Below are 26418 nucleotides of genomic sequence, written 5' to 3'. Positions count from 1 at the left end.
GGGAATACAGGTCATAGCAGGCTGTGTCCCGAGACCGAAGCCTCGCTGGCACAAGGTAGAGCAGCCAGTGGCTGGCCCTTCCTGGGCCCTGGATGCCCGGTAGACAGTGCCCCCGACAAGCCTCCCCCTCACCTCCAGCTGGCTCCCCCATTAGAGCCACCAGAACACTGATGGCCCACCCACCCTTCCACAGGGCATGCAGAGCACCTGGTGCCACATTAAGATGTGCAGGAGGGAGGGAGGGAAGGAGGAGGGAGACGAGACAGTGGGCTCAGCTCCACAACCCCCCATCCCCAACAAAGAGGGATCAGTGGAGTAAAATCAAACCAGCTTTAATACCAATATAGTTTCTCTCTTAAATACCATGTTCCCCAGGGCAGGGTGCAGGGGCAGGCTCTTGGCTGGAAGAATGGAAAGGACATGTGGAACAAAATGGAATGGATTGCCTGGGCCTGCTCCCACCCTGCCCGGGGCGCTTGCCACAGGGCCTGGGCTGCCCACAGGGGAGGGGGAGGTGACAGCAGCTTCCTCTGGTCCAGTTTTGCGGGGCCTGGGAGGTCTGGGGTCGGCTCTCCTCTCCTCTGCAGCCCCAAAACTCTTCTCAGGATTATTTCTGCCCTTCAGACCAGCAGAGCCTGGGCTCCTCTGACCTGGGAGGGGCCCTTTTGCCTAAAAGAGAAGGCAGCTAAGGCCTGGGGGCAGGGTGAGGGGATGCCACTGGCCAGACCTGGCCCTCTCAGTAACTGCTCTGGTGGCCTGTTAGAATGTACAGGTTGCTGTGAGCCCCAGGGTTGTCAGTGGGAATGCTCTCAAGGATGATATCTCTGGAGAGGAGAGAGAACCAGAGGTGAGTAAGGCAGGGAAGGCCTGTGGGCACATCTGTATAGCCTCAGGGGCATCTGAAAGGGAGGCTGGGCCACCCCATCCTACCTGTGGGCCCCAAGCACTCGGAAGATCCTTGTCTCATCTGTGATCTCCTGGGTCACCTGGGAATAAAAGGGGTACTGAGGTCACCCCAATGGGCCCTCCCCTAAGAGGTGGAGACAACCAGGTCAGGGGCAGCCAGGTTCCTGGGTTCCACTTACCTCGTTGGTGTCCAGGCTACGGCCTTGCATTCCATGGCTCCAGAAGGCCAGCACGCTGTCTTGCAGACACACTAGGAGCAATCAGGCTGCCATGAGCCCTACACCTGCCCTGAGGATGCTGGCTCCCCTGCCACCCCCTGGGCCCAGGTCTGGGCCACCAAGGTCCTCATAGACCACAGCTGTGGCACCTGCCTCCTTGTCCCAGTGCAGCCCTAGGCCCCTAGGCAATATCACATGCTCTAGCCTGGGGATGTTCCCACCCCATCACCATCTGGCTCACTCACCCACAGTCTCGATGGGGAAGTCAAAAGTCAGCAGGGGTGCTAGAATGGCCGTGGGCTCGCCCAGCAGGTTGACGATCCTCACGCAGCCTGTACAGGGAGAGGGCTGGTGGGTGGGAATGGGGTCCTTCCCTTCTGGGGAGGCAGACCCACATTCACATGGCTTCCCTCACCTTCCCCTCACCCCTTCTACCGCCCCCAGCCATGACCTCAGGGACACTCACGGTCAAAGCAGACCAGGACTGTGTCCCTGTCCACCTGGATCACCTGGTGGGCTGTGCCCGGGAGCCCCTCTGCAGGCAGACAAGGGGGACATGGCTTGGCTGAGTCACCAGCCCCACTCTGGCCCCACAAAGACACGGGATATGGCTATAGTCAGCTGTCCCCACAAGCACATTTCAACCCCACAGCAGTCGGACTGAAGTCATCCCCACCCCCACCCCCACCCAGCTGGGGCCTGAGGCTCAGGGTGGCAAGGTGAGACCCAGGGAACTGTGGGAGGGCGGGGTCTCTGGAGCCTGGAGAAGTACCCTGTGTGACTCCATCACAGCATAACCACAAATCTCTGAGCCTTAGTTCCCTCGTTTGTAACACAGGCATGACAATGCCGACCTTGCAGGGCTGTCGTATTAAGAATGAAAGCCTGCATTGAGGCCCCTGGCCACTCACTGTGCTCCCCTGAGCTGTCCCAACCCAGTGTCCTGCTTGCTTGCTCAGAATGAAGGTTTCTCGCTTCCACCTTGCCCATTTGGTTCTGTCCCTGTGGCCCCCTACGGCGTCAGTTAGGTTTTTCTTAGCTGCTGAGCCCTGTGGTCTAATGAAACCTTTTACAGAAGCCTGGCAGAGGGGAGGCTGGGAGCTCCAAGCTGTGGGGAACACAATCCCTAGCCACCAGAGCTACTCTCTGACACACACACACACACACACACCCCTCTAGCTCACCAGGTGGTATGAGGACATCAGGCGTCAAACCGGCCTCCAGGGGCAGGATGTGGAAGAGAACTCGGCAGCCAGGCCCCTCGGGGCCCTCAGCCCCCACACACACCTGCGGTAACTCCTTCCCATCCAGCACCAGTGGCTCCAGCATCCCTGCTGGGCTGGGCAAGGGGCTGGAGAAATTCTGGGGGCAGCAGGGGTGCTCAGGTCTCCATCTCTCCCCTGCGGGCCCATTGCCACCACCCAGGCCTCAGCCTGTACCCCCTCCCTGCCTGCCCCGCACCTTCAGCAGCAGGAACTTCTGGAGAGGCTCGTACCACTGTAGCAGGAGCAGGCTGGCAGGCAGGGCGGCCAGTAGGAAGGTGCTGCCAGTGTAGGGGTTCCGCACTGCAACAGAGGCAGGCGGGTCATGCTTGTGACCCTGTGACCCTTTGACCCAAGCCCTCCCCTGCCACTCCCGCCCCAGCCCGGCTCTTACCCACACGACACTGCAGGCAGCCTTTGGTGTCTGGAATCTTGGTGGACAAGGCAAAGCGCCTGTGGAGGTGACGACCGGGGTATGTGTCATGGGTGCCAGCCACGGTCAAGGCCCCACAGAGCCCTGAGATAGGCACTATCACCTTCCCTGCCTCATAGGGGAGAAACTGAGGCTCCGAGAGGCCGAGCAGCTTAGCTGTGCATGGCACGAGATCCGATGCAGGTCTCACAACACCAGCACCCACATCTGCCGCCTACAGTCCAGGGCTTTGGTCGCAGAAGCACCTTTAACTGTGCAACTTTGAGCAATTCACTTAATCACCTCCTGCCTCAACTTCCTCATCTGTAGAATGGGGGTAACGATGGCACCGAACTCGTAGTGAGAAGGCCTTGCACAGAGCCTGGCACGCTGCATCCACTCATGAAGGACTGGCTTTTCCCATTCTGAATTATTACCTCCCCACCTACTTCTGGTCAGTGAAAATCCTCTTTAAAAAGGCAGAGGCAAGGTATAAAAGCAGACATGAATGAGGAAACAAGAGCATAGAAGGTGCAGGAGCTGAGGGCCAGCCCTGCCGGGTAGGCCCAAAAAGATTAAGACTTGCAAGAAGGGGATCCCTGGGTGGCTCAGCGGTTTGGCGCCTGCCTTTGACCCAGGGCGCGATCCTGGAGTCCCGGGATCGAGTCCCGTGTCAGGCTCCTGGCATGGAGCCTGCTTCTCCCTCCTCCTGTATCTCTGCCTCTCTTTCTCTCTATCATAAATAAATAATAAATCTTTAAAAAAAAAAAAAAAGACTTGCAAGAAAACCACAAATGAACGAAAGGCCTGCCCTCTACTGCCTGGGCTACAGCGACACCACAGGGGGCTGGCGGATGGCTGGCTTTGCCTTGGTGGCAGGGGAAAAGTGGAGTCCTTGCTTTGGTTACTAGCTGTCCCCAAGCCCTCAGGGGACCCTCTGAGCCTGTTTCTTCCTCTGGGGAACAGGGTTACACGTCTGAAGGCCTGCCACCTCCTCCCAGCACCCTTGGCTGTGTGGGCCCTCTGCTGGGATGTGGGCCCCACCGAGGCAGCCTGTGCCCCTTTTTCTTTACCCCGTCTTCTCTTTTCTTCTCTCTCCCTTTGCTTTGGCCATTCTCTTTCCCAACTGGCCTTTGAATGGGACAGAGGCAGATATTTTTGTATCTGCTTTTTTTTTTTTATTCCAAACAATTCTGGCTCTCTACTTTTTATGTCTGAAGTGGACATCGTGACTCTGTGGTTTTCCAAACACACACCCAAAGCTCCCAGTGACTCGCTGGGGCTCAGGCGGGCCTGTTTCCTGCAGGTCCTGGGACAGAGCAGAGGTTTGCTTGGGGATTGAGCTCAGGAAGAAGCCCCAGGGCCACAGGGCTCCAGATGTGGTAGGTGAAGTGAGCCCACTGCAGGAAGGGACTGAACCCCCAGCCCCCCGCCCCCCACCGCCAGGGTAGCCACATAGCCTGACCTCTCCACCATCCCTACCAGCTCCCACCAGCCACCTGGACAGGGCAACCTTTAGGCCCACAGCCCAGACCTCTCCTCGAATTCAGCCTCCTCCAGCTCACAGCAGACAGATCTCAAACTCAATGTGACAACACTGAATTCTGCTCCACCCACACCTAATGACAGCCCTATCCTTCCTGCTTCCCCAGCCAAAAACCCCGGAGTCATCCTTCACTCCTCCTTCTCTTCCATCCACCAACTATCAGGAAATCCTGCTGACTCAACTTGCAAAAGAAAATCTGAATTCAGCTGCTTTTCAGTTCCTTCACTGCTACTCTGGCCCATGCCAGTCACCTCCCACCTGATGATTACAAGAGCCTCCTAACAGGCTTTCCTGCTTTCCCCTCACTCCTTCAGTCTATTCTCAACACAGCAGCTGGAGGGATCCCATGAAGACCTCAGTCCACGTCACTCTTCTGCAGTGGCCCTCAGGCGGCTCTGAGTCAAAGCCAAAGGCCTCACTGTGGCTACAAGGCCCCCCAGATCATCTTCCCTGTACTCCATCCATTTGGCTGCACCAGTCTTCCTGCTGTTCCTCAAATAGGCCAAGCCTTTTCCTGCCCCAGGGCCTTTGCACTAGCTGCCTGCCCCCACCCCCTGGGATGCTTTCCCCCCAGATATCAACAAGGCCTGCTCTAACTCTTAACTCAAATGGCATGGTCTCAGCAAGATCCTTCCTGATTCTTCCTGTATCACTTTCCCCTGGGTGCATCACCACGGAATACCTTTTCTATGTTGGTTGGTTGTTGCCTGCCTCTTGTGACAAGAATGTCTGGAGAACACGAGGACTTTTTTAGTTCACAGAGCCCCCAGACATGTACTAAGTACTGAGTAGATACTCTCTAGATGACTGAACAAGGGACTCTACCTCGGACATCTTCCTGGACATCTCATCAAACACACGACATAATCTACATCCCTGAGGCCTCCTAGTCCCTTCATCCTCCCTCCTGCTCACTCTAGTCGGGGCCCCAGACCCTGTCAACCCTGCTTCCTGAATCTGGCCCAAGGCCATCCAGCTTTCACCACCTGGGAGCCTGACCCCCACAGCCTCAGGTCACTCCACCGACCTCTTTCCTGGGTGCCCTCTCACCAGCCTCCCTGTCATTGCTACCACTCTCAGCACAGCCAGCCTCTAGTCTTTATCTGTCTAGACGAGACAAGCCCCACTTTCTCGACCCCCAGCTCTAAGAAAAGGCATGTAACCCAGGCCTGGCCCCCATGCCCCCCAGCCCAAGCTCTTCATGCTGTGGCCACAGGGACAGGCTCAGAAGTGGGCAGGGACCTAAGCTATATCGATGACAACTGGCCCCCAGACTCTGTGGGAATTACTCAGACATGGAAGTTCTAGTACTGCAGGGCTGTTAGCTAATGGAATGCTGGCCTGGAACTATGGGCATCCATCACTGGACAGGAAAGCCTACCTGAGAATGAAAGTGATAGAGGAAAGCAGAGCCAAGAACTGCAGGAGAGTCCTGATGAAGCCATTTAAGCCTGGATCCAGCTTGGCCGGAAGCTAACTCTACCCCTGAACTCACAGTTACATGAACCACTAAATTCCCTTTTGTACTTAAGTCAATGACTTGCTTCACCTGCAACAAGGAGAGTCCCGAGTGACATATAGAGTGATCCTCCTAAAATGCTCACGGTGCTGCTGCCAGTTGAACAAAAACCCAGGTCCTGGACCTGGCATCAAAGGAAGGGCTCTGCCAGTCATGCATCTTTCCCTCAGGCTTCTCCACCCTCCTCCCTCAGGCCAAACAGCCTTCCAACTCCTCAGATCACCCACAAGAATTCACTGGTGCTCTTCCCCTGCCTGGAATGCTGTTCCCAAATTCACCTGCCTGGAAGCCCACCATGCACTTTCCAGCTCCATGCAGTTATGCAGCCAGCCTCCCAGAGGCCTCTGCACCCCTCTCAGCTCTCCCTCTGGCTCACTTTGGGGCCAGGTACTGACTGTCAAGGACACATTTGATCTGCTGTCTACAAGCCTAGCTTATGACCAGGCCTACAGCAAATGCTCAGTAAATGTGTGCCCCGTCCCCCAATAACCACAACTGCCTCACTCGGTCCCTTCGGTTCGCAATGGGCCGGGGGCGGGTACTGCCAACATGACTCACAGATGAGGAGACTGGACTCAGAGAGGCCAAGGGACATCCGAGATCCAAGCCCAGGCACACGGAGGCCATAGTCCAACCCTGGCCCTGCTCCTCTGCCTCCCCCCTTCCCACCCGCTGCCCGGGGGCCTGGCCAGGCTCCCCTGGGTCCCTGACCTGGGAATGATGCGCTGCGTGAGGCGGTTGGTGGGGATGGAGAGGGGAACCTGTTGCTGAAGTCTTCGCTGCTCAAACAGGCCTGGAAGGTCATGGGCCCAGATGTGTGTGGATTTCCCTGCCAGGGAGGGAGAGGGGCTCAGAGAGTGATGGTCGGAGGGTGTGGCCCTGGCCTCCCGCCTGCCCGGACCCATACCTGAGAGTGACAGCAGCACATTATTCACACAGTAGAGCCAGGTGCAGCGGGGTGAAATCAGCTAGAGGCCATGGAATGATAGATGGACAGGGAGTCAGCACTCCATGCCCCCCTGGGCCCTCTGCCCTGCAACGCCTGCCAGGCCTCACCTTCTCCAGTGTATCCTCATGCAGTTCATGCAGGTTGAGGGTGTAGATGCCTTCCTCGGCCCCCACCACCAGGAACTGGTCTGGGGGTGTGGGTACAGGGTCAGAGGTCAGTCATACCCCCCCATCCCACCCCATCCCCAGCCCAAGCTGTGGATTCCCAGGCTCCTGCTTCTTCCCTGCCCCGGCCTACCCCGGGTGACAGGGTGAATCCAGGTGACAGCAGCATGGATCCGCAGGGGGCAACCATTGAAGACCTTGGAGAAGCAGGCACCCATCTGAGGAGAAGGCAAGAGGCCAGTGAAGAAGGCAGGCACCAGAGGGTGGCAGGCGATGAGGCAGCAGAGTGGCAGGGCTGCAGAAGAAACACTTACGTGCACCTTGGGGGTTGGGGGGAGCCCGTGGCAGGATGATCTCTGCAAGGGAGGGAGAAGTCAGGGCCAAGGTAGCACCCCCAGTGTCCCATCGTCCCAGCCCCTCTGTGGTCTCCCCTCACCTCTGGATCCTCTTTGTGCTTCATGGTAGCCCAGGCAGTGGGGAGCAGAGGGGGGTTGGCAGGGCCTGGGAGAGGTGGAGGTGAGGTTTCTGCAGGCACAGACCCGCTATGAGTTCCAGCTCTAGCCCCACCCCGAGCCTGCCTCCCACTCCCCTAAGCCTGGGCTCACCCAGGGGGCTGGATAGAGGGTCTTCCACTGGAGGCTCAGGGGGGGCTGGCCCCAAGAATGGGGTCCGCTTGATGGTTCCTGTGGTGTCGCCTGGGGAGTCCAGCTCCTGGCAGGAAAGTCAGGGGACTGAGCCCCACTGTCAGCAAGGCTCCGTGACCTGGCCCCACTCCCAGCTGCACCTCTACAGGGGCCCTGCTTCCCCACTCCATACCTGGAGTTCCAAGGCTGGCCGGATGGTCAGGCTCCTGAGGGGGGACAAACCAGAGGGACATGAGCTGTGAAATTTGACCAGGCCCCAGGTCCAGCTATCTCCCCACCCCTGTTTCAGGCCCAGCTTCTCACCTTTCCTCTAGGGCCTCCTCAACCGACTGTAGCAGGCTCCTGGGCAGGAGGGGATGAGATAAGCCCCCACCCCTCCCCTGGAGCCTCCCTCTCCCTCCTCCGCCCCTTCCCTGAAGCCTCCCTCCTCCTCACACCTCCCCTGGAGCCTCCCTCTCTCTTGCTCACCCACTCAGCTCCTCCTTTCCCAGCAGTGTCCACTCCTCCTCCCACTGAGGGGAAACCAAGTCAGAACAACCAAAAGAGAAGCAGAGGGAAGAGAAGCAACATGAGAGGGTGATCAAGAAACTGTGGGAGAGCAGCCCTGGTGGCTCAGCGGATTAGTACCGCCTTCAGCCCAGGGTGTGATCCTGGAGACCCGGGATTGAGTCCTGCGTTGGGCTCCCTGCATGGAGCCTGCTTCTCTCTCTGCCTGTGTCTCTGCCTCTCTCTGTGTATCTCTCATGAATAAATAAATAAAATCTTTATTTTATTTACTATTTATTTTTAAAATAAAATCTTTAAAAAAGAGACTGTGGGAGAGAAGACAGACAGATGGAAAATGACGTGGTAAGAGCCAAGAAAATTGTGAGCGAGAAACAAGGAGAGGCAAGGAAACTATGAAAGAGGAGGACAGGAGATCGGTGAGAGAAGAGGACAGAGTAGCAGCCAGAGCCAGAGCTGGTGGGTGCGACGGCTGGGTGCAGACGCAGAATGGGCAGAGAACCATGCTAGGGTGGGGGTGGGCTCGTGCCTGTACAGGCCTACTTTCTAGAAAGGTGTGGTCACTGTGCCTAGGAAGGAGCCTCCCGCCCCATGTTCCGGGGGGGGGGTGGGGGACAAGCCCACCCACATGGCTTTCCTAGGCCTCAGGGCCCAGCTGCTGCAGCTTCAGCGATCTGAGGCACTCGACCTCCAAAACAGCTCCCTCGGCTGCCCCCACACACCATCCTCCCACACCACCAGCCCCCTCACCGGCTCATTTAGTGGGTCTGTTTCCTTCCTGCGTGGGGCACCAAATTTCACCTGGTGAACTGAGGGGCCCGGGGTACGCGAGTTAGCAAGGTGGGCTCCTGATTGACCCTCATACTCACACAAATGCCTCCACACAGTGCTCCACCAGATTCATGCACACACATACAGCTTCCCACCAGATCCCCACACACAACTCCCCCACCAGATTCAGACACACACAGCCTCCACCACAGCCACCCACCAGATCCCCACACAGGCTCCCACCAGATCCCCACCACAGCAAGCCCCACCGGATCTATACACGGCTCCCCTACCAGACCCATACACATAGCCCTCCACTAGATTCAGACACACAGCCCCCAAATCCACACACACAACTCTCAACCAAATCTACACACAGTTCCCACACTAAATCCACACACACACAACCCACACACACACCAAATACATAAACACACATGTAGACTCCCAAGCCGACTCACACTGGATCTCCGAGGGGGTCCTTTCGGCTGGGCCGTGCTGACCCCGGGAGTGAATGGTGTCTGGAAATATGTCGTAAGTCTAGGAAGGAACACAAATGGTTGACACACATCCAGCACTCACTGCCAGCCAGGTATGACAGAAGTGCTTTATACACACGGATGTGTTTTGTTTTCACAACCCTCCGAGATTATAAGATTAAGCGGCACCCTCCTTTAGAAGATGAGAAAACCAGCCAAAGATCACACAGAAACCAAAAGATAGCTAAGCTAGGGTTAGGGCAGCCTGAGCTAAGGGCAGTTTATCAAGCGGGGGGTACTGAGGGCAAGATGGGCCCAGGGAAGATTTCTAATGGGTGGGCTTGTCTGGAGAAAAACTCCCAGTGCTGGAAATATTCAAGTTACTAAGGAACCTGATCTGGGGGCACCTGGGTGGCTCAGTAGGTTAAGTGTCTGCCTTTGGCTCAGATCACAATCTCCGGGTCCTGGGATCCAGCCCCACATCAGACTCCCTACTCAGCAGGGTACCTGCTACTCCCTCTCTCTCTGCCCCTCCTCCCCACTTATGCTCTCTCTGCCTCAAAATAAATAAATAAATAAATAAATAAATAAATAAATAAATAAAGCAAGCCTTTTAAAAAAGGAGTGCCTAGGTGGCTCAGCGGTTGAGCATCTGCCTGCTACTCCCTCTCTCTCTGCCCCTCCTCCCCACTTATGCTCTCTCTCTGCCTCAAAAATAAATAAATAAATAAATAAATAAATAAATAAATAAATAAATAAATAAAGCAAGCCTTTTAAAAAAGGAGTGCCTAGGTGGCTCAGTGGTTGAGCATCTGCCTTTGGCTCAGCGTGATCCCAGGTTCCTGGGATCAAGGCCCACATCAGGTTCCCCAACAGGGAGCCTGCTTCTCTCTCTGCCTGTATCTCTGCCTCTGTCTGTGTCTTTCATGAATAAATAAATAAAGTCTTAAAAAAAAATCTTAAAAAAAAATAAAGGAATCTAACCTGTATCACTTCTGCATTCCTTACCACCTGGTGAGGTCAAGATCCATTCCTTAGCTCCCCTCACTTACCTCTAGGTCACAGTCCTCTGGGGAGAGGGTTCCCAGGTGGGGGTCATTGGCTTTGTCTAACAGCTGTGTGAGAAGAGCCCGAGGGAGGTGCTGGGTTGTGAACGGGTGCTAGAGAATTGAGGGGGTGCACAGGTTGCTTCCTGGCCTCCTGGCCCCCAGGCCTCTAACTTCAAGAATTTAGGCTCCTGCCCTGCTCCCATCTCCCACCTGCAGAAGCTTCTCTGCTGTGGGCCTCTTCTTGGGGTTCTTGGTCAAGGCTAGCTTGAGGAAATGGTGGAAATTCTGGGTCCTAGTGGGTATAAAAAGCCCCCCCGCCCCCCAGACCCAGGTTAGAATACATGTAGGGCATCCTGCCAGCTGTCCCCTACCCCATTCCAGAGGAGGGAGTCTGCTCCCAGGAACCAGACTGAGGCCAAGGGCAGCTGGTGAAAGCAATATTGTGGTGACAGGGCAGCACCTCCATCATTAACCATCAGCCCTTCCTCCCGGCCTACCCTGAATCCCCAGGCCCAGGAGCAGGGCTTGGGCCCCTCCCACAGATGGTTCGCAAAAACTGAACGAGCAGGGCTCCTCAGGCGCGCCCTGGGAATTGGCAGAAGGTTCTCCGCCCCCGCAGAGACTGCTGGGAAGGAGGCCCCAGCAGGGGATGTAGGCCCTCACCAACGAGTCTTGTCTCTCAGCCTGGGCGGCTGGAAGCTACTCTTCGACATGAGCATCAGGGCCCTGTGGAGAGCATGAGGTCAGGGGAGAAGGTCAGCAGGGCCCTGGAGGTCAGGCAAGGGGCAAAGAAGTGTTGGGCAGACCTCATGGGGTGCAGATGGAATAGAGGGGGCTGCAGCTCGCCCAGCTCGATGGCGGTGATGCCCAGGGCCCAGACGTCACACAATTCATTGTAGCCTCCTTTGCGCTCCACAGCAGCCACCTCTGGGGCCATCCTAGAGGCAGGGTCACAGATGGGATGGCCAGATGCCCTACCTGTGCTGCCCCCCCTGAGCCCAAGGCCTGTACAGCCTCACCAGTATGGAGTCCCAATGAAAGACCTCCTCTTAGCCACGGACGCCGTCAGCTCGCCTGACACCCCAAAGTCAGCTGTGGGGAGAAAGAGCTATTCCCACCCGCCCTCTGGCTACCACTCCCCAATCACCTCAGAGCTGAGGCTCAGAATGCACCTGTAGGGTTGAGAGAGTAGGCAGCCCAGGTTCAGCCACAACTGCCACAGGTCCAAGCTAAGGCAAGGCAAGGTTCCCCTCTGAGAGGGGTCAACCACCTTCTATCCCTGACCAAGTGCACAGTGCCACGTTAGACTCCATACAGACCCAACCATGTCAAACTTCTAGCAGGGAAGGATCCACTTTCTCAGTGGGGAAACTGAGGGTTAAGTGGTAAAGTGACTTGCCCAAGGACACCCCACACTTGAATATAGACTCTAAGACTCCAAGAGCTCCCACAGAACCCTCACCCTGATTGTGTTCCCGGGGTACTGACCCAGCTTGACATCTCCCTGGAGAGTGAGGAGAAGATTGGCTCCCTGTGGGAATGGAGGAAAGAGAATCCCGTCTGGTGCCCCCAAGAGCTTCCTCCTCCCTCCTGTGATGCCCCTGGCCAGACCCCTACCTTGATGTCTCTGTGGATCTTCCCCTGAGAATGCAAGTGGTGCAGCCCCTGGAGACAAAGAGGAGCTCCTGCAAGCAACCACCCAGGACTATCCCCCCTTTCCTGAGTCCCCTCTCGCCACTGGGCCCCCCACCCAAGCAGCTTCCTCCTCCCCTCTCCCCAAACAGGAAGTGACTGAGCCAAGAGGGAAATGTGCTGCTTCCGGCAACAGGGCTGGGGCCCCTTCCCCCCTAGGACCCACAGCCCCTCAGGCCAGCTCTGCCTGAGGCACTCCACCCACCCCCCAACACACACACACACACACACACACACACACACACACACGCATGCACACTGGCCAGGCTAGCTGGGCTCCCTGCCCACAGCTCCTGGGGACTTCAGGTATGAACAACCTCAAGGGCCCAGCTACCTTCAGTGCCTCTCGGCAGACATAGGCGATCTGCCGTTCCTCCAGGGGCCCAGTGGCTGTAATGGAAGGGGTGAAGGCTGGCACAGAAGTCTGGAGGATATGCTGATCTTCCCAGGCCACCCAGGCATTACTATGTGAAAGAGGTGTTGGCCACATCCCCTCCCTGCACAGTCCGGGATAGGGCCCAGAGGAGGACACCATTTCTTCAAGGTCACACAGCCAGTAAGGAGTAAAGGGCCCAAGTCCAGGACCCCAGCTCTCCTCTCCTGCCCCATGCTGGGGAAAGGCTGGTTGGGAAAAAGGCTGTGGCCCTCTGGTGCCTGGAGTTCTGGCCCTCACCGTGGTAAATCTCCTGCAGGGACCCCCCTCCGCAGAACTCCATGCAGATCCACAAGCGGTCATTCCTGGGGGAGGGGGGCACAGAACTGGGGTGGGCACATGGCAGAGCCACAAGGGGACTGCCTGGGGGTAGGCAAGGGGATAAAGCAGCCTCACCTGAGGTAGCTGCCAATGTAGGCCACCACATTGGGGTGACGGCACTCACGCAGTATGGTGATTTCCTGCTGGAGGGAGCTGATGTCGTCCCCTGGGGAGCACAGGGCATCATGGGGGGGGGCGCATAGGATTGCTCTCAGTGCCCCCATCTGCAAAATGGGCACATCTGGGCCAGACATATTCCCAAGTGGCAGTACCTCCTGGGGCCTGCCTCTCAGGGGGCCAACTCTCAGCGCCCGCCTGGCGCTCTGCCCTCCCTCCAGTGCAGCGGCCCTGGCCCCGGGCCCTCACCTGGGTCTAGCTTGACTATCTTGACCGCGGCCAGTTCGGAAGTGACCGTGTCGCGGGCCTGCAGGGGCGGAGGAGGTGAAGCGGGATGAGGAGGGGGCGGGGCTGGGGCTGGATCCGCCGTAGGGCGCAGAGCCGGTACCCTCCCCGCCGCTCTCCCGCCCGTGCGGCTGCCTGGCGCACCTTGTAGACGTCGCCATAGGTCCCGGCCCCCACGCGCTGCAGCAGCTCGAAGCGGTCCCGCGGATCCTGCAGCGACACGTCCCGCAGCAGCGCCATTGCCCGGCGCCGGGCGGGCCGGCGGGAGGGCGGGCGGTCGTGAGCTGCGGAGCCGCGGAGCCGCGGAGCCGCGGAGCCGGCGCGGGACGGCGCGGGGCGGGGCGGGGCGGGGCAGGACCGCGGGGGCCGGCGAGGGTGGCGCGGAGGCCGCGGGGGCGGGGCCGGGGCCGGGAGGAGATGCCCCGCCGCCCGGCCGGGAGGAGGCGCCGGCGGGACCGGCCCTCTGCGGGGAGGGGAAGCCCCGAGGCCCGGCGGGGCCGAGCCGAGCCGAGCCGAGCCGACCGCGGCCCTTCAGCCAGACACCCGTTCCCCGCGCCCTACAGGTGGGAAGCCCGAAGGCCAGGAGGCAGAGGGCCGACCCCCTCCGTCCCGCCCGCCATTTCCCCGATGAAACACGGACGTGTGCTTTTTTTTTTTTTTTTACAAAATGTATTCATCTTCCTTGGAACTGAAAAATAAATCTATGTACAAAACAGGAAGAGATCAGGCTCCCCTCACCCACTCGTAAACCCCTGCAGATTTCCTCCAGAGTCCCCTGAGACGGGCTGGACCTCGGGGAGGTTCCCAGAGGGTCGGAAAGAGGTCTGCTCTGATCTGGGGCCAGTTTGGTCAGGAAGGGGGCAGGGCTCAGGATTCACAGGCCAGAGACTGCGTTTCGTGTCCCAGACTCGCGGGACAGAGAGGGGAAGAAGCTAGGATTTCCAAACTCTGAAAGTTTCTTATGTTCTTTGGGGTTTGGGAGCTTGGGTTCCCAAGGGATGGAATTCTTAAATGTGGAAATGTACTCCTAGAGGCTGAGCGGAGTCCCAGGTTCCCGGGTTGAAGGCAGGACCTGTGCTTTTTGGGTGTAGGGCAAAACCTGAGACCCGCGGGCCGGGAGCAACGGTGAGCAGACCTGGTCTGGCCCAAGGTTAGAGCCTCGGTTCTGAAGTGGGGCGTTTCCAGTGCTTGGACCTTTAAAGATTAATGATGGAGCTCAAAGTGAGGTTTCCATTGGCCAGCTGGGATTCTGGGGGATGGGCTCTAAATCTCAAGGAACCGCAGAGCCCTGGAGTAGTAAGTACTCCAGCAACTTGCAGCCAGGGTTCCGGGTGGGGGTGGGGCCTGAAGGAGGGGTGTAGGGCCCTGGGCCCGGGGGCGGGGCTTGGGCTCAGAGGGGCGGGTGGGGGAGTTGGGGTGACTGGGGTGGCGCCTCCATCCGATTGAGTGCCCTCCTCCTCCCACCGCAAGGGCTGACAGGCAGTTCAGAGGCCCTTGCGCTGGCGCTTGAGGAAGGAAAGCGTGTAGTCGCTAGGTGTAGACACCTTCTGCTTCTTCATCTGCACTTGCGACTGTGCGGTGAGCTGCAGCTTGATGGCGCTCGAGTTGATCTTGGTGGCCACCAGCAGCTCTTTCATGCCCTTCATCTTCTCGCTCTGGAAAGTGAGCACCGGACCCTCTGGTGGTGGCGACGCTGCGGGCGCTGGCGCCGGAGCTGTGCTGCCTCCTTCAGGGCCTCGGGCAGTGCCAGGGCCTGTCCCTGGGGGCTTCCGAGGGGGTCCCGACATCGTCCCTTGGCCTCCACCAGGGCCTTTGTCCAGCGCCGGCTTCTTAGGTGGCGGCGGCTCCTCAGGCTTGGACTCACGCCGCGGGCCTCGCCGCCGTCCTTCCCGGGCTTCCTCGCCCCAAAGCTCCTCGGCCTCGGCCGCCTCGGCCTCGCGGCTCACGATGCGCACCTTCTGCCGTACCTGGGCAGGGAGGAAAAACGGACGAGGCTGCAGGACCGAGGCTGCAGGACCGGGGGCTAGAACCCCAGGACAGCCTTGGCCATCGAGGCCCAGGGCCGCAGTCTCAACTGCACCCAAAGGGGACAAGCCAATCTCTTCAGGATCACAAAGGTTCTGACCTCCCCACCCGCCCTGCACTGCTTCCCCTCACCTGTCCCTCAAACCGGCCTAGGGACTGCACTAGGAAGGTGGCCCAGCCCACGTGCAGCACCGGTGTGGGGCTGCCTTCTTCCCACTTGCAGATGCCATCATAGAACCGCAGCAGGTGGGCGAAGCACTCTGGGTCCTGTAGGGCAGAACCCTGGCTCTGCACCCCCTGGGCATGGGGAAAGGAAAGTACAGGTTAGACCCTCTGAGGCACCCCCTGTCACAGGGCACAGGCCAGGCCTCTTGGCTAGGCAAGAGCCCTGGCTTCAAAAGAGATGAACATAGGAGAAAAGATCTCTTAGAACCTCTTCCCTTTTATAAAACCAGTCCTTAGCCAGGACTTGGGGGAGGGAGAACCCATCCCTTATCTACATCCCACCCTTCAACTGAATGAGGAGCACTGACCATGAGAGAGGTGGGCTTCCCCCCTTTACTTGAAGGCATAGGCTAGAAACCCTGGAAATACCCTCAGCTCCTTCAAAGGCAGCCCAGAGCCCCAGCCACTGCAGCAGAGAATGTAGCTCTCTGCACATGGACAACTTCCCCAGGGCAGGTCCCAGTCCCATGGAACAGTCTCTATGCCCAATGACGGGGAGCTCTGCTCACAGGGGAAGGTGAACCTGGGTTCACCTGGGTCTGCTCCCCTGGCCGCTCCTCGCCAGCCTCCAGCAGGCTAGCTGCCTCCTTCAGCAAGTTGGGGATGACATCATTGGCTACTTCAAAGAACTCCTTGTAGATCTCCTCATCTTCACGGCAGTAGTTGTAGCTGTGAGAGCAGTAGGGCACTGTGGGGTCTTGGCTGTGGCAGGGACCCCCAGGGACCTGGTGAGTGGTTGGGTTCTTCACTTGGAAATGATGGGTCTGAGCAAGGGTGAAAAGGAAGGGCACAGGGTGGGGGGTGCAGGTTCTACAGCTGGATGTCGTTGGTTAGAAACTGGGAGGACAGGGGAGCCAGAAAAGGTGCAAGGCCCTCATCAGGGGTCCCAACCTCCTGGGTGATGGTGGCCTTGGCTGCCTGGACTGGATGGAAAGGGGATAGGGCTTGGGACCCAGGCCTCATGCCTGGATGAGGGTGGTTGGAAATTAGATAGGGTGGGGGAGAGAGGACGGGCTAAGGCCCTAGCGGGGGGATCCTCACTCCTGGATAACAGTAGCTGTATCAGCCCAGGCCTGCAGGGCTTCTCGAACATTGCGATTGCGACAGTGGTAGCCAGCCAGGTACATGTAGGGGTAGATGTGCTCATCCCGGTAGTAGGTCTTGGCTGAGGCAATGCCCTGGGGATAGAGCAGAGGGACCTCAGGGAGCAGCCCCAGTTGCCGTGGATGGCACAAATCCCATTGGGTCACACCCATAAGGCACAGCAATATCCCAGAAAGCCCACCTCCAATCTCACCTCCACCACTTTTAGCCTCACTCCCCAGAATCTACAGGACTGCCTGCTGAGGCCTGGCCACAGTGCAAGGACTCCCACAGAACAAGGGCTATGAAAGGGAAGGGAGCCATCCTCCAAGCTCAGGGTACATCCATTTCCCAGGCTTTCCAAAACACTCCTACACAAACACCAAAGCCTTCTAAACCCAGCCCAATGTCCCTCCTACCCCCTTCCACCTCCAAGAAGTTAACAACCCCTTCTCAGTGCTCCAGCCACATTTGACCTCTGTTATACTCTAGGACAATAAAGAGGCAGCACAAAAAGCAAGGCGAAGGGGACAAATTCAGTCCAGGGAACCCAGAACACCACCCCAAACAGCCCAGACTGCACTGAATATGCACATAGTAAATACAAAATGGGAAATGGATGGGCAATACCCCCAATACACATAAAGTTCCTCTCTCCTCACCTGCCCCCTCCCAGTCCCCAGGTAGAAGGGGACCCCAGCCACTGTTAGGCCTCCCTTCTGTACCTTCCTGAGATGTCCCCACCTTGTGGTAGAGAGTGAGTGGGTCTGGCCGGCTAGGGGTGGGCTCCAGTTCCTCCAGATCTGCCAGGTTCCCCAGTGCCATGGGGTACCTACAAAAGGGTCATGAGTCCAGGCTGCCAACTGGCCCCCTGAGGCCCAGCCTGGTCACTTCCCCCTACTGACCTTTCCAGATGTCCCAGGTCATAGAGCAGCCAGAGCAGCTTCTAGGGGGCGGAAGGAGAGAGATATAAGCTGGGGGAAAGTGAGGAGGGGCTCAGCCTACCAGGTAGATGTGAGGTCCAGCACCAGCAGGGACCTCCCACCAGGTAGGTGGGGCCAGAATTCGGGAACCAGCCCCTTATGGGACCCAAAGTGCTTTCACATCCTAGTTCTAGTCCCCCAAGAGACCTGGGAAAGGCCAGGCCAAGAATGATTAACCCATGGTACCAAAAGGGAAGCTGAAACACAGGAAGGGTGAGCACCCTCCCCCAGGGTCCCACAGGTCTCCTCACCTGCTGCAGCTGCAACAGCTCCAGGGAGTCAGTGTGCAGGTCAATGGAAGGGTTGATGGCACACACCATAAATGCCACCTCCATCTTTCGGTCACAGCGCATGTATGATCCTTTCAGGTACAGCCAGCTCTTGGGAGAGGACAAGACCAGATGTCTCATGATGGCTCACCTGTGCCTGCTCCAGGGAATGACAGGCAGGAAAGGGATACTCCCTCTTCTTGGAATATGGTGATAGGAAGAGGGGAGGGATAGGAGATAGGAGTGGACACTCCCTCTTCTTGGAGGTGGTGATAGGAAGAAGGGAGGTGGCTTGGGCTAGGAAAGCAGAATGTGAAGTGGACAAGGGGGGGGGGCAGTACCCGCTCAGCCACACCCGCGTTGACTGTCTGGCCCCTGCGATCTTCGTTGCCCTTGCCATGCCAAGTGACCTCAGCTGTCTGTTCTCCGTTGGGCCCAAACACTACCCAGGCATGGTCCTCAGACAGGGCCAGGTGGACATCTCGGAGGCCCAGAGCCTGGCAGGCCCCCACCACGGCAAAGGCCACACCAGAGCTGTCCAGTTTAGTGCCTGCAGAAGGGAAGGTAATGAAAGAGAGTCCTCTGAGCTCCGAGCTGGGGGAAAGGGCCAGGTGGTGATGGGTCATGCTCCCTTCCATCCTCGCCTCTGAGCCTGTGCCCAAACCTTAGATGCTCCAGCCCATCAACTCTCAAGCCATTTCCTCCTATGTGTTCGAAGCCTCTCCCTCCCACTTTAGGTGCCCCAGCAAAAGACCTTCTTGGCTCTTCTACAACTCCACCCAGCCTTTGACTCTATCCCTTCTCTTTCTCTGCAACCATATTAGAATTCAACGATTTAAGGTGCCCATTAGGTTTTAACAGGGACAGCAAAAACAGGACCCTCTGGCCAACACTCTTTCTTCACACACCCACTGGTAGATACTTCTAATTTATCTCTGTACTCTTTTCCTGCTAGGTTCAGAAGCAGCCTCAGATTCCTTCTCAACATGGCACTCCAGGATCTGACAATCAACTGAGCTTGAAGCAAAGAAGAACATTCTTTGCAAGTCCTGAGTCTTAAGCTCCTTGACATGAGGCTCCTTCCTCATCTGTTCACTTTAAGTGTCTCAGATGTCACCAGATTTTGGCTCTTTGTTCCCCAAATCTGCATCTGCCTTTTGTGCCTCATACTGGGCTGAGGGACTCCTGTAGCTGTTCAATGGCAGAGATGGGTATGCTGAGGAGGCAGAGCCAAGTGACTGGGGTCCAGTCCCAGCCCTGCCATTTTGTGCCTTTGGCACATCATTTCCCTTCTCTGAGCTTCAGTTTCTCTAGCTGCAAATAGGGTTGTAACACCTCCCCCACTTTGCAAGGCCTACAGGTCTTAAAGGGCTCTGCAAACTATATAGTGTTGTGAAAAGGTGGGCCGAGGTTCCCAGATGAAACAGAATTCTCGCCCTTTGCCACCTGTCGGGCTCCAACCTGTGATGAAGCTGAAGAGGGATTGGATATGGGCCCGGTCCTTGAAGTAGGAACGGCTGAGGCTGTTCCAGATGACATCGGAGACCTTCTTCACCAGTTCTCGGCTGGAGACACCTCCCTCTCGCGGGTAGAGAGACAGGTCCACGGCGCCACGGATCTGGGCGGTGAAGCGAGCATACAACGCGGCAATGATGGATAGGTCCGCCACAGGGAAGTAGGTAAGCCCGCCAGGTGGGTCGGGCGCGGGGCTGGGCTGGAAGGTGAGCTCGGGCACATTGGTGGGGATGACGCGGTTGACAGCTAGGAAGTGCTCCACGAAGCCCAGTACCAAGGATAGAAGCACCAGGTCCGGTTCCTCTCGGCCCAGCTCCGCAGCGAACAGGCGCACCACGTCGTCGATAGAGCGCAGCGGGAACAGCGTCTTCTGGGCGGCCTTCAGCCCCATGGCGGCGGGCCTCGGCCTGCGGAGGAGCCGGAGGGAGGGTCGGGCGGGCACGACCAGGGACCCCCTCCCAGGCTCGGCTAACGTCCTTCACCCCCATTCCCTACACTCTCTTGCTTCCCCGCCCACCCTCCGCTCATCTGTTCCCCCTCTTCTGTAGGAGACCCCTCAACCGAAGCTGTAAAGGGCCTCCTCGCTTCCCACAACCGCAGAAGCCGCGGCCCCGAAGGGGGTGCGCCCGGCTGAGGACCCTCCATGGCCGCCCCGCCCCCCTCTACGACCGTACCCCCGGGCACCTGGAATCCGTCCAGAAGGCGCCCCTAAGCCAAGCCCCCCAAATCCCAAGGAGACTCCTGGCCTGGGTCCCCCGCGCCCACCTCCGCGCTTACATCCCACACAAGGCACCACGGCGCCCGCCGCCTGCAGCCTGCTGGGAAATGGAGTTCCGCCCCTTGGGCCGCACGGCCTGCCGGGAAGTGCAGTCCCAGGCCCTCTACAGTCCCTGCCGAGTCTTGAAATGGTGGCTGGGCCGGACAGTCCGCGGTAGCTGATGGGAATGGTAGTCTCGCTGCTCTGGGCTCTCCAGAGGTAGGTGAGGAGTGGAGGCTGCACCACCTTCCTGGAATCCTCAGGGATTGGTCACTCCATTTCACGCCCTCCAGGTAGGCCGTGGAACCGCGGTGTATTCTGGGAGATGTAGTCCGAGGAGTGACCAGGCATTCCTAAGGCGGTCACTGCGCGTCGGTTGTCACGTGTGTCAGCAAGATGTGAGGAAAATGAGTACTTTCAAACACTGCCAGAGCACTGTGGGTGCGTTCAGCCACGTTAGCTGAATGTTTATCAGTATCCGTCAACATGTAAATATGTCTGCTGTATATCTAGCAATTCTTCCCTAGTTCCGCTCTTGAGAAAATTTAATATTTGTGTAAAGAGGAAAATCTAAAGAACCATTATAGTTATTTATAATCACGTAAATGAAGGGTAAAGTAGCCAGTTCCATGCATCCTAAAGTAGATCTTCAGAGCATATTGTTGAGGGAAAAAAGCTTCCAAATAATATGTATAAGATAGTATTTTTAGTAAGAACATTTTAAAACTTCAAAACAATAATAAATAATTTCAACAGAATCATCCATTCACCTTCTTTATTCATTCAACAAACAGATTTTTGGTGCCTGTGAGCCAGGCACTCAGTCCTAAGGCACTGGATATATAGCAGTGAGTAAAACATATCAAATTTCTGCCCTTCTTCACCTCTGTGAGTATTTTCCCCCAAAATCCATAAGCCTAGTCTAATCATGAGAAAGGAAGGATCTGGCAAGCCGAAACTAAGGGACATTCTACAAAATACCTGACCAGCACTCTTCAAAAGTGTCAAGGTCATAAAAGAGGAGGAAAGACAGAAGCTGTTGCAGATTAGAAAAGAGTAAGAAGACAGGGCAACTAAATGCAACATGGTGTTCTGGGTTGAATCCTGTGACAGAAAAAGATTAATAGAAACACTGGTCAATAGGGTGACTGACCATCCTAGTTTGCCCAGGACTGAGGGGACTCCAGAAGCACGGGTACTTTTAGTCTTTTTTTTTTTTAAGATTTTATTCATTTATTCATAAAAGACACACAGAAGCAAAGACATAGGCAGAGGGAGACGTTAGGCTCCCCACAGGGAGCCTGATGCAGGACTCCATCCCCAGGACCCTGGGATTATGACCAGAGCCAAAGGCAGACACTCAACCGCTGAGCCACCCAGGAGTCACAGGACTTTTAGTCTTAAAACCAAACCAGTCAGGGCAGCCCAGGTGGCTCAGTGGTTTAGTGCCGCCTTCAGCCCAGGGCGTGATCCTGGAGACCCGAGATGGAGTCCCACGTCAGGCTCCCTGCATGGAGCCTGCTTCTCCGTCTGCCTCTCTTTCTCTGTGTGTGTGTCTCTCATGAATAAGTAAATAAAATCTTAAAAAAAAAAAAAAAAAAACAGGGCACCTGGGAACCGTACTTGTGAAATTCAAATAAAGTCTGTAGCTTTGTTCATAGTTTTCATCAGTTAGGTTTGATAAATATATCATGGTTATGTCAGATTTAACATTAGGGGAAGCTGGGTGAAGAGTACATGGGGATGAGATCAGCAATGACAAAGTCCTGGGATACTACTTCATGTAGAGATCAGGAGACCAGGGGCACTTGGGTGGCTCTGTTGGTTGAGCATCTGCCTTTAGCTCAGGTCACAATCCCGGGGTCCGGGGATCAAACCTTGTATCCAGCTCCCCACTTGGCAGGGAGCCTGCTTCTACCTCTCCTGCTCTCCCTGCTTGGCTTGTGTGCTCTCTCTGTCAAATAAATGAATAACATCTTAAAAAAAAAAAAAAAAAAAAAGGAGGCCAGGAGGAACCAGCAAAGGAGATTGGCTATAGAGATAGGAAGAAAACCAGACAAGCGTTCGTGCAGAAGATGATGCAGCACCAAGGCAGAGGTGTGACGGAGAATGTCAGATGCTGTTCATAGATCAGCAAACTGAGCACGAAGGACAGACTGGATTTGCTTCGGTGGGTATTCCTGGTGACCACATTAAGAGCAGTTTGGGAGCAAAAGCCTAAAGTTCCCGGGCTTAAGAAAAATGAGAGGAGGGATCCCTGGGTGGCGCAGCGGTTTAGCGCCTGCCTTTGGCCCAGGGCGCGATCCTGGAGACCCGGGATCGAATCCCACGTCAGGCTCCCGGTGCATGGAGCCTGCTTCTCCCTCTGCCTGTGTCTCTGCCTCTCTCTCTCTCACTGTGTGCCTATCATAAATAAATAAAAATTAAAAAAATAAAAATAAAAGTTTAAAAAAATGAGAGGAAAGATATTGGAGACAGTGCTAATACTGAGCTCTTTCAGGAACCTTTGCAGCAAAGACAGGGGAAAAATAAGATGGTGGCTGGGGAGTGAGGAGAGGGTCAAAGGAGACTGTGGTGGTGGTGTTTCAGAGGAGAGGATTGCACATGGATGGCCTTGAATGGGGGGAGGGAATGAGAGTTCCGAGGGGCAGGTGTGGCCTTTACTAGAAGCACTAACAGTTCATCTAAGTAATTGGAGAGAAGGAAGAATGTGTGGGCTCCTGCCCTGGGTACTTTAATTTTCTCAGTGAAACCGGAAACCCAGTTGGTGGTCTCTTTCCCTCCACACCTTTGCTCAAATGTTAGCTTCTTAATGAGGCTGACCCAGACCTGACTGCCTACTTAAAATTACACTCTCTGGGGCGTCTGGGTGGTTCAGTCAGTTAAACATCTAGACTCTTGATTTGGGCTCAGCTCTTGATTGATCTCAGGTTCCTGGGCTTGAGCTCCCTCCCTTGCTGCAATTAAGCTCTGTGCTCAGCAGGGAGTCTGCTTGTCCCTCTGCCCCCCTCCCACCTCATGCTCTCTTTCTTTCTCTCTCAAATAAATACAATCTTAAAAACATATATATATCATACTCTCCAACCAAATTTCTCTTCAATCCCTCCACTCTGCTCTACTCCACCCCACCCCCCCACACACACACCAAATTACTAACACCTTCTAGAACAGAGTTTCTCAACCATGGCGCCATTGGCATTTGGGGCTGAATAATTCTTTGTATTTGGGTACTGCCCTCTGCATTGCAGGATGTTTAGCAGCATCTCTGGCTTCTACCCACTAGGTGCCAGTAGTACTTCTTCCCTCATTGTGACAGCTAGTAATGTTTCTAGACATTGCCAAATGTCCCCCTCAGGGGGAGGGGCAAAATTACCCCCAATTGAGAACACCATTCCAGTATATAATATAACTTACTTATTTATTAATTGTTTGTCTCCTACCACCAAAATATAAGCTCCACAAGGACAGGATATGTGTCTGTTTTATTGATGTGTCCCATGTGCCTAGAATAGAGTCTGGCATATAACTGGTGTTCAGCAAAAACGTGCTGAATGAATAAATGCATTATGCAAAAGAGTAACTATAATGATTGACCTGGAATTTATGCTGTGTGAGGAGGGACATTAAGAACACATGAGGGATGAGGGACAGCAAAAGTGTGGCAAAATCCATGGATTCTGGTTCCAGTGGAGTCAAAAGTTTATTGGAGTTGAAGGGGTAGAGAGAGCTGGAAAGATATGGGTGTTGGTTAGAGATGCTTGCAGTTAGGGATGCTTGGGACTGAGGTTGTGGGGAGAGACCTGTCATTATTGGCAATGAAAAGACCTAGCACAGTGCTTCCAGTAGAAATGTAACAGGAGCTATATATATAATTTAAAAATCCCTAGTAACTACATTAAAAAGTAAAAGACTTGGGACGCCTGGCTGGCTCAGTGGTTGAGCATCTGCCTTCCTTGGGTTGTGATCCTGGGTCCTAGGATCAAGTCCAGCATCAGGCTCCCCATAGGGAGCCTGCCTCTCTCTGCCTATGTCTCTGCCTCTCTCTCTGTCTCACATGAATGAATAAATAAATAAATCTAAAAAAAAGTAGAGGGCAGCCCCAGTGGCTCAGGGGTTTAACGCCGCCTTTGGCCCAGGGCATGATCCTGGAGACCTGGGATTGAGTCCCGTGTCGGGCTCCCTGCATGGAGCCTGCTTCCCCCTCTGCCTGTGTCTCTGCACCTCTCTCTCTCTCTCTCTCTCTCTGTGTGTGTGTGTGTGTGTGTGTCTCTCATGAATAAATAAATAAAATCTTTAAAAAAAGTAGAAGACTTAATTGAAATTAATTTTAATAACATTCAAGAGGTTATTTCAACTTGTCATCAATATAAAAATTATTAATGAAAATTTATATTTCCACATAAGTTTTTAGAATCTGCTATGTGTTTTATACTCACAGCACATCTTGTTTCAGGCTAATCACTTGTCAACGGCTTTATAGCCTACTTGGTGGCTCTCATGTAGGCTGGAGCTTCTTCCCAGTATGGCTACAGGAACGTGTGGCTCGGGCAGGATGGAAGACACACGGTCACGGTCAGGGAGGGGTGGTTCCAAGGAACTGAGAGACTCAATGCTGGATCATCTATATGTTATACCAAAGTCTCTAAGAATTAAAACCAGAGTAGGAGGGAAAAGAGTGACAGCAAGCCAGGAGCTGGAATAGTCAAGAAAGGAGCGATCCATGGGTTGGGAGATGTCAGAAACAAAGTGGGCAGCATACCCTGATAACTTGAGTGCATGCCAACTTGAGTGTTTGCAAGGAGGGAGGAAGGGGTCTGTAAGCAGCAATGAGAATCATGGAGAGTGCCTACCGGACCTCCAGACCTAGTGACAGAAGGCAGAGGGCAGTAGTGACCTCAGGGTTTCTGCCAGAGCAGTGGGCTGAGGACCATTTGCAGAAGGGGGGGGTGGTTTGCTGAAGATGGACCATGAGATGAGCCCAGAGGGCACCCAGACAGCTATTAAGAGCTAATTTTGGAGATGGGGGTCAGAAAAGGGGATGGTCAGAGCTCTGGAGAACCTAGGAGGCCTGAGTCTCTCAGAACTTGTTCTGATGGTCCTAAGGCAGGAGTGAGGTGGGGAGGGGGGCAAGTGTGATGTGACTATACCAAAGGCAGGGTTTCCTGCTGAGAGTAGGAAGCGCCCTGAGGCTCTGACTTGATTTCCACTAATGGAAGCAAGGAGGTTGGGGTAAGGTGGACCCTCTTGATGTCTACCAGTATCTATGTATGGACATATATGGCGACACATTGACATGAACTAACCTTGGGGGGGGGCGGGGCAGAGAGAGTCACGGAATTCACCCTCTAATTTAAAAAAAAAAATGTGTAATTAAAATTAATTTAAAATAGCATCAGCTACATAGTTTTGTTTTTGTTTTGTTTTTTTTTAAGACTTTATTTATTTGAAAGAAAGAGCTTGAGGAGGGGAGGGGGAGTTGCAAAGGGAGGGGGGAAAGAAGACTCCCTGCTAAGCAGGGGCTCCATCCCAGGACCCCAGGATCCTGACCTGGGCGGAAGGCAGATGCTTAACCGACTGAGCCCCCCCCAGGTGCCCCAGCTACATAATATTCTTTTTTTTTTAATTTTTATTTATTTATTATAGTCACACAGAGAGGGGGGGGGCAGAGACACCGGCAGAGGGAGAAGCAGGCTCCATGCACCGGGAGCCCAACGTGGGATTCGATCCCGGGTCTCCAGGATCGTGCCCTGAGCCAAAGGCAGGCGCCAAACCGCTGCACTACCCAGGGATCCCCGCTACATAATATTCTTGACAAAAAAGTTGAATGCAGGGGATCCCTGGGTGGCTCAGCAGTTTAGCACCTGCCTTTGGCCCAGGGCATGATCCTGGGGTCCCGGGATCGAGTCCGCATCAGGCTCCCCACATGGTGCCTGCTTCTCCCTCTCCCTCTGCCTATGTTTCTGCCTCTCCCTCTCTGTGTCTCTCATGAACAAATAAATAAATAAAATCTTAAACAAACAAACAAAACCAAAAAAGTTGAATATGAATTTAATGGGGAAACCATCAGAACAAATGTAAATGGCAGGCCATTCTACAAAATAACTGGCCTGGACTTTTAAACAAATGTTAAGGGCAGCCCGGGTGGCTCAGCGGTTTGGCGCCTGCCTTCGGCCCAGGGTGTGATCTTGGATCCTGGATCCAGATGGAGTCCCACATCGGGCTCCCTGCGTGGAGCCTGCTTCTCCCTCTGCCTGTGTCTGTGCCTCTCTCTCTCTCTCTCTCTCTCTGTC

The 26418-nt window shown here is 55.4% G+C and overlaps 2 protein-coding genes across 7 annotated transcripts; both read right to left on the bottom strand.

Annotated features, from left to right (window-relative positions):
• Positions 1-316: 316 nt before the first annotated feature.
• On the bottom strand, positions 317-13600 carry MAP4K2 (mitogen-activated protein kinase kinase kinase kinase 2). Of its 3 annotated transcripts, none has more exons than XM_055314945.1 (32): positions 13416-13600; positions 13236-13293; positions 12945-13035; positions 12789-12853; positions 12450-12505; positions 12041-12088; positions 11912-11954; positions 11443-11515; positions 11230-11361; positions 11087-11149; positions 10634-10715; positions 10427-10534; positions 9357-9435; positions 8875-8933; positions 8089-8132; positions 7924-7962; positions 7793-7826; positions 7582-7687; positions 7413-7501; positions 7291-7332; positions 7110-7194; positions 6920-6999; positions 6771-6831; positions 6575-6692; positions 2781-2839; positions 2586-2689; positions 2309-2486; positions 1591-1659; positions 1370-1456; positions 1086-1156; positions 931-986; positions 317-824 (listed from the first exon to the last, which is right to left on the bottom strand). In XM_055314945.1, the coding sequence occupies exons 1-32, from the start codon at positions 13509-13511 to the stop codon at positions 737-739; spliced, it is 2463 nt and encodes an 820-aa protein (XP_055170920.1). In that variant the 5' UTR covers positions 13512-13600; the 3' UTR covers positions 317-736. The 3 variants fall into 3 exon arrangements, with proteins under 3 accessions (XP_055170920.1, XP_055170921.1, XP_055170922.1); XM_055314946.1 differs by having other exon boundaries at positions 7413-7477; XM_055314947.1 differs by lacking the exon at positions 13416-13600 and having other exon boundaries at positions 12945-13093.
• Positions 13601-13915: 315 nt separating this feature from the next.
• Positions 13916-20226, bottom strand: MEN1 (menin 1). 4 transcript variants are annotated; one of them, XM_055315171.1, is made up of 10 exons: positions 20137-20226; positions 19318-19778; positions 18198-18406; positions 17839-17967; positions 17510-17550; positions 17349-17436; positions 16563-16699; positions 16031-16190; positions 15429-15593; positions 13916-15238 (listed from the first exon to the last, which is right to left on the bottom strand). In XM_055315171.1, the coding sequence occupies exons 2-10, from the start codon at positions 19760-19762 to the stop codon at positions 14756-14758; spliced, it is 1857 nt and encodes a 618-aa protein (XP_055171146.1). In that variant the 5' UTR covers positions 19763-19778; positions 20137-20226; the 3' UTR covers positions 13916-14755. The 4 variants fall into 4 exon arrangements, with proteins under 4 accessions (XP_055171146.1, XP_055171145.1, XP_055171148.1 ...); XM_055315170.1 differs by having other exon boundaries at positions 20149-20224; XM_055315173.1 differs by having other exon boundaries at positions 16055-16190; positions 20149-20224.
• Between the last annotated feature and the right edge of the window lie 6192 nt (positions 20227-26418).

This window comes from Nyctereutes procyonoides, unplaced genomic scaffold, assembly GCF_905146905.1.
Source record: "Nyctereutes procyonoides isolate TBG_1078 unplaced genomic scaffold, NYPRO_anot_genome, whole genome shotgun sequence".
Lineage (NCBI taxonomy): Eukaryota > Metazoa > Chordata > Mammalia > Carnivora > Canidae > Nyctereutes > Nyctereutes procyonoides.
This window is presented reverse-complemented; position numbering and strand designations above follow the sequence as displayed.

Bases quoted from the DNA above. Each gene is read 5' to 3' on its own strand.
- MEN1 (XM_055315170.1), bottom strand. The intron at 17,551-17,838 runs GTGAGGAGACCT...TCCGCCCCCTAG, and splicing joins AGCTGTTGCAGCTGCAGCAG to AAGCTGCTCTGGCTGCTCTA. The intron at 17,437-17,509 runs GTCAGTAGGGGG...ACCCTTTTGTAG, and splicing joins GACCTGGGACATCTGGAAAG to GTACCCCATGGCACTGGGGA.
- MAP4K2 (XM_055314945.1), bottom strand. From the start codon at position 13,511: ATGGCGCTGCTGCGGGACGTGTCGCTGCAGGATCCGCGGGACCGCTTC. The intron at 11,150-11,229 runs GTCTGCCCAACA...TGCTCTCCACAG, and splicing joins TTCCATCTGCACCCCATGAG to GGCCCTGATGCTCATGTCGA. The intron at 7,195-7,290 runs GTAAGTGTTTCT...CCTTCTCCTCAG, and splicing joins CCCCAACCCCCAAGGTGCAC to ATGGGTGCCTGCTTCTCCAA.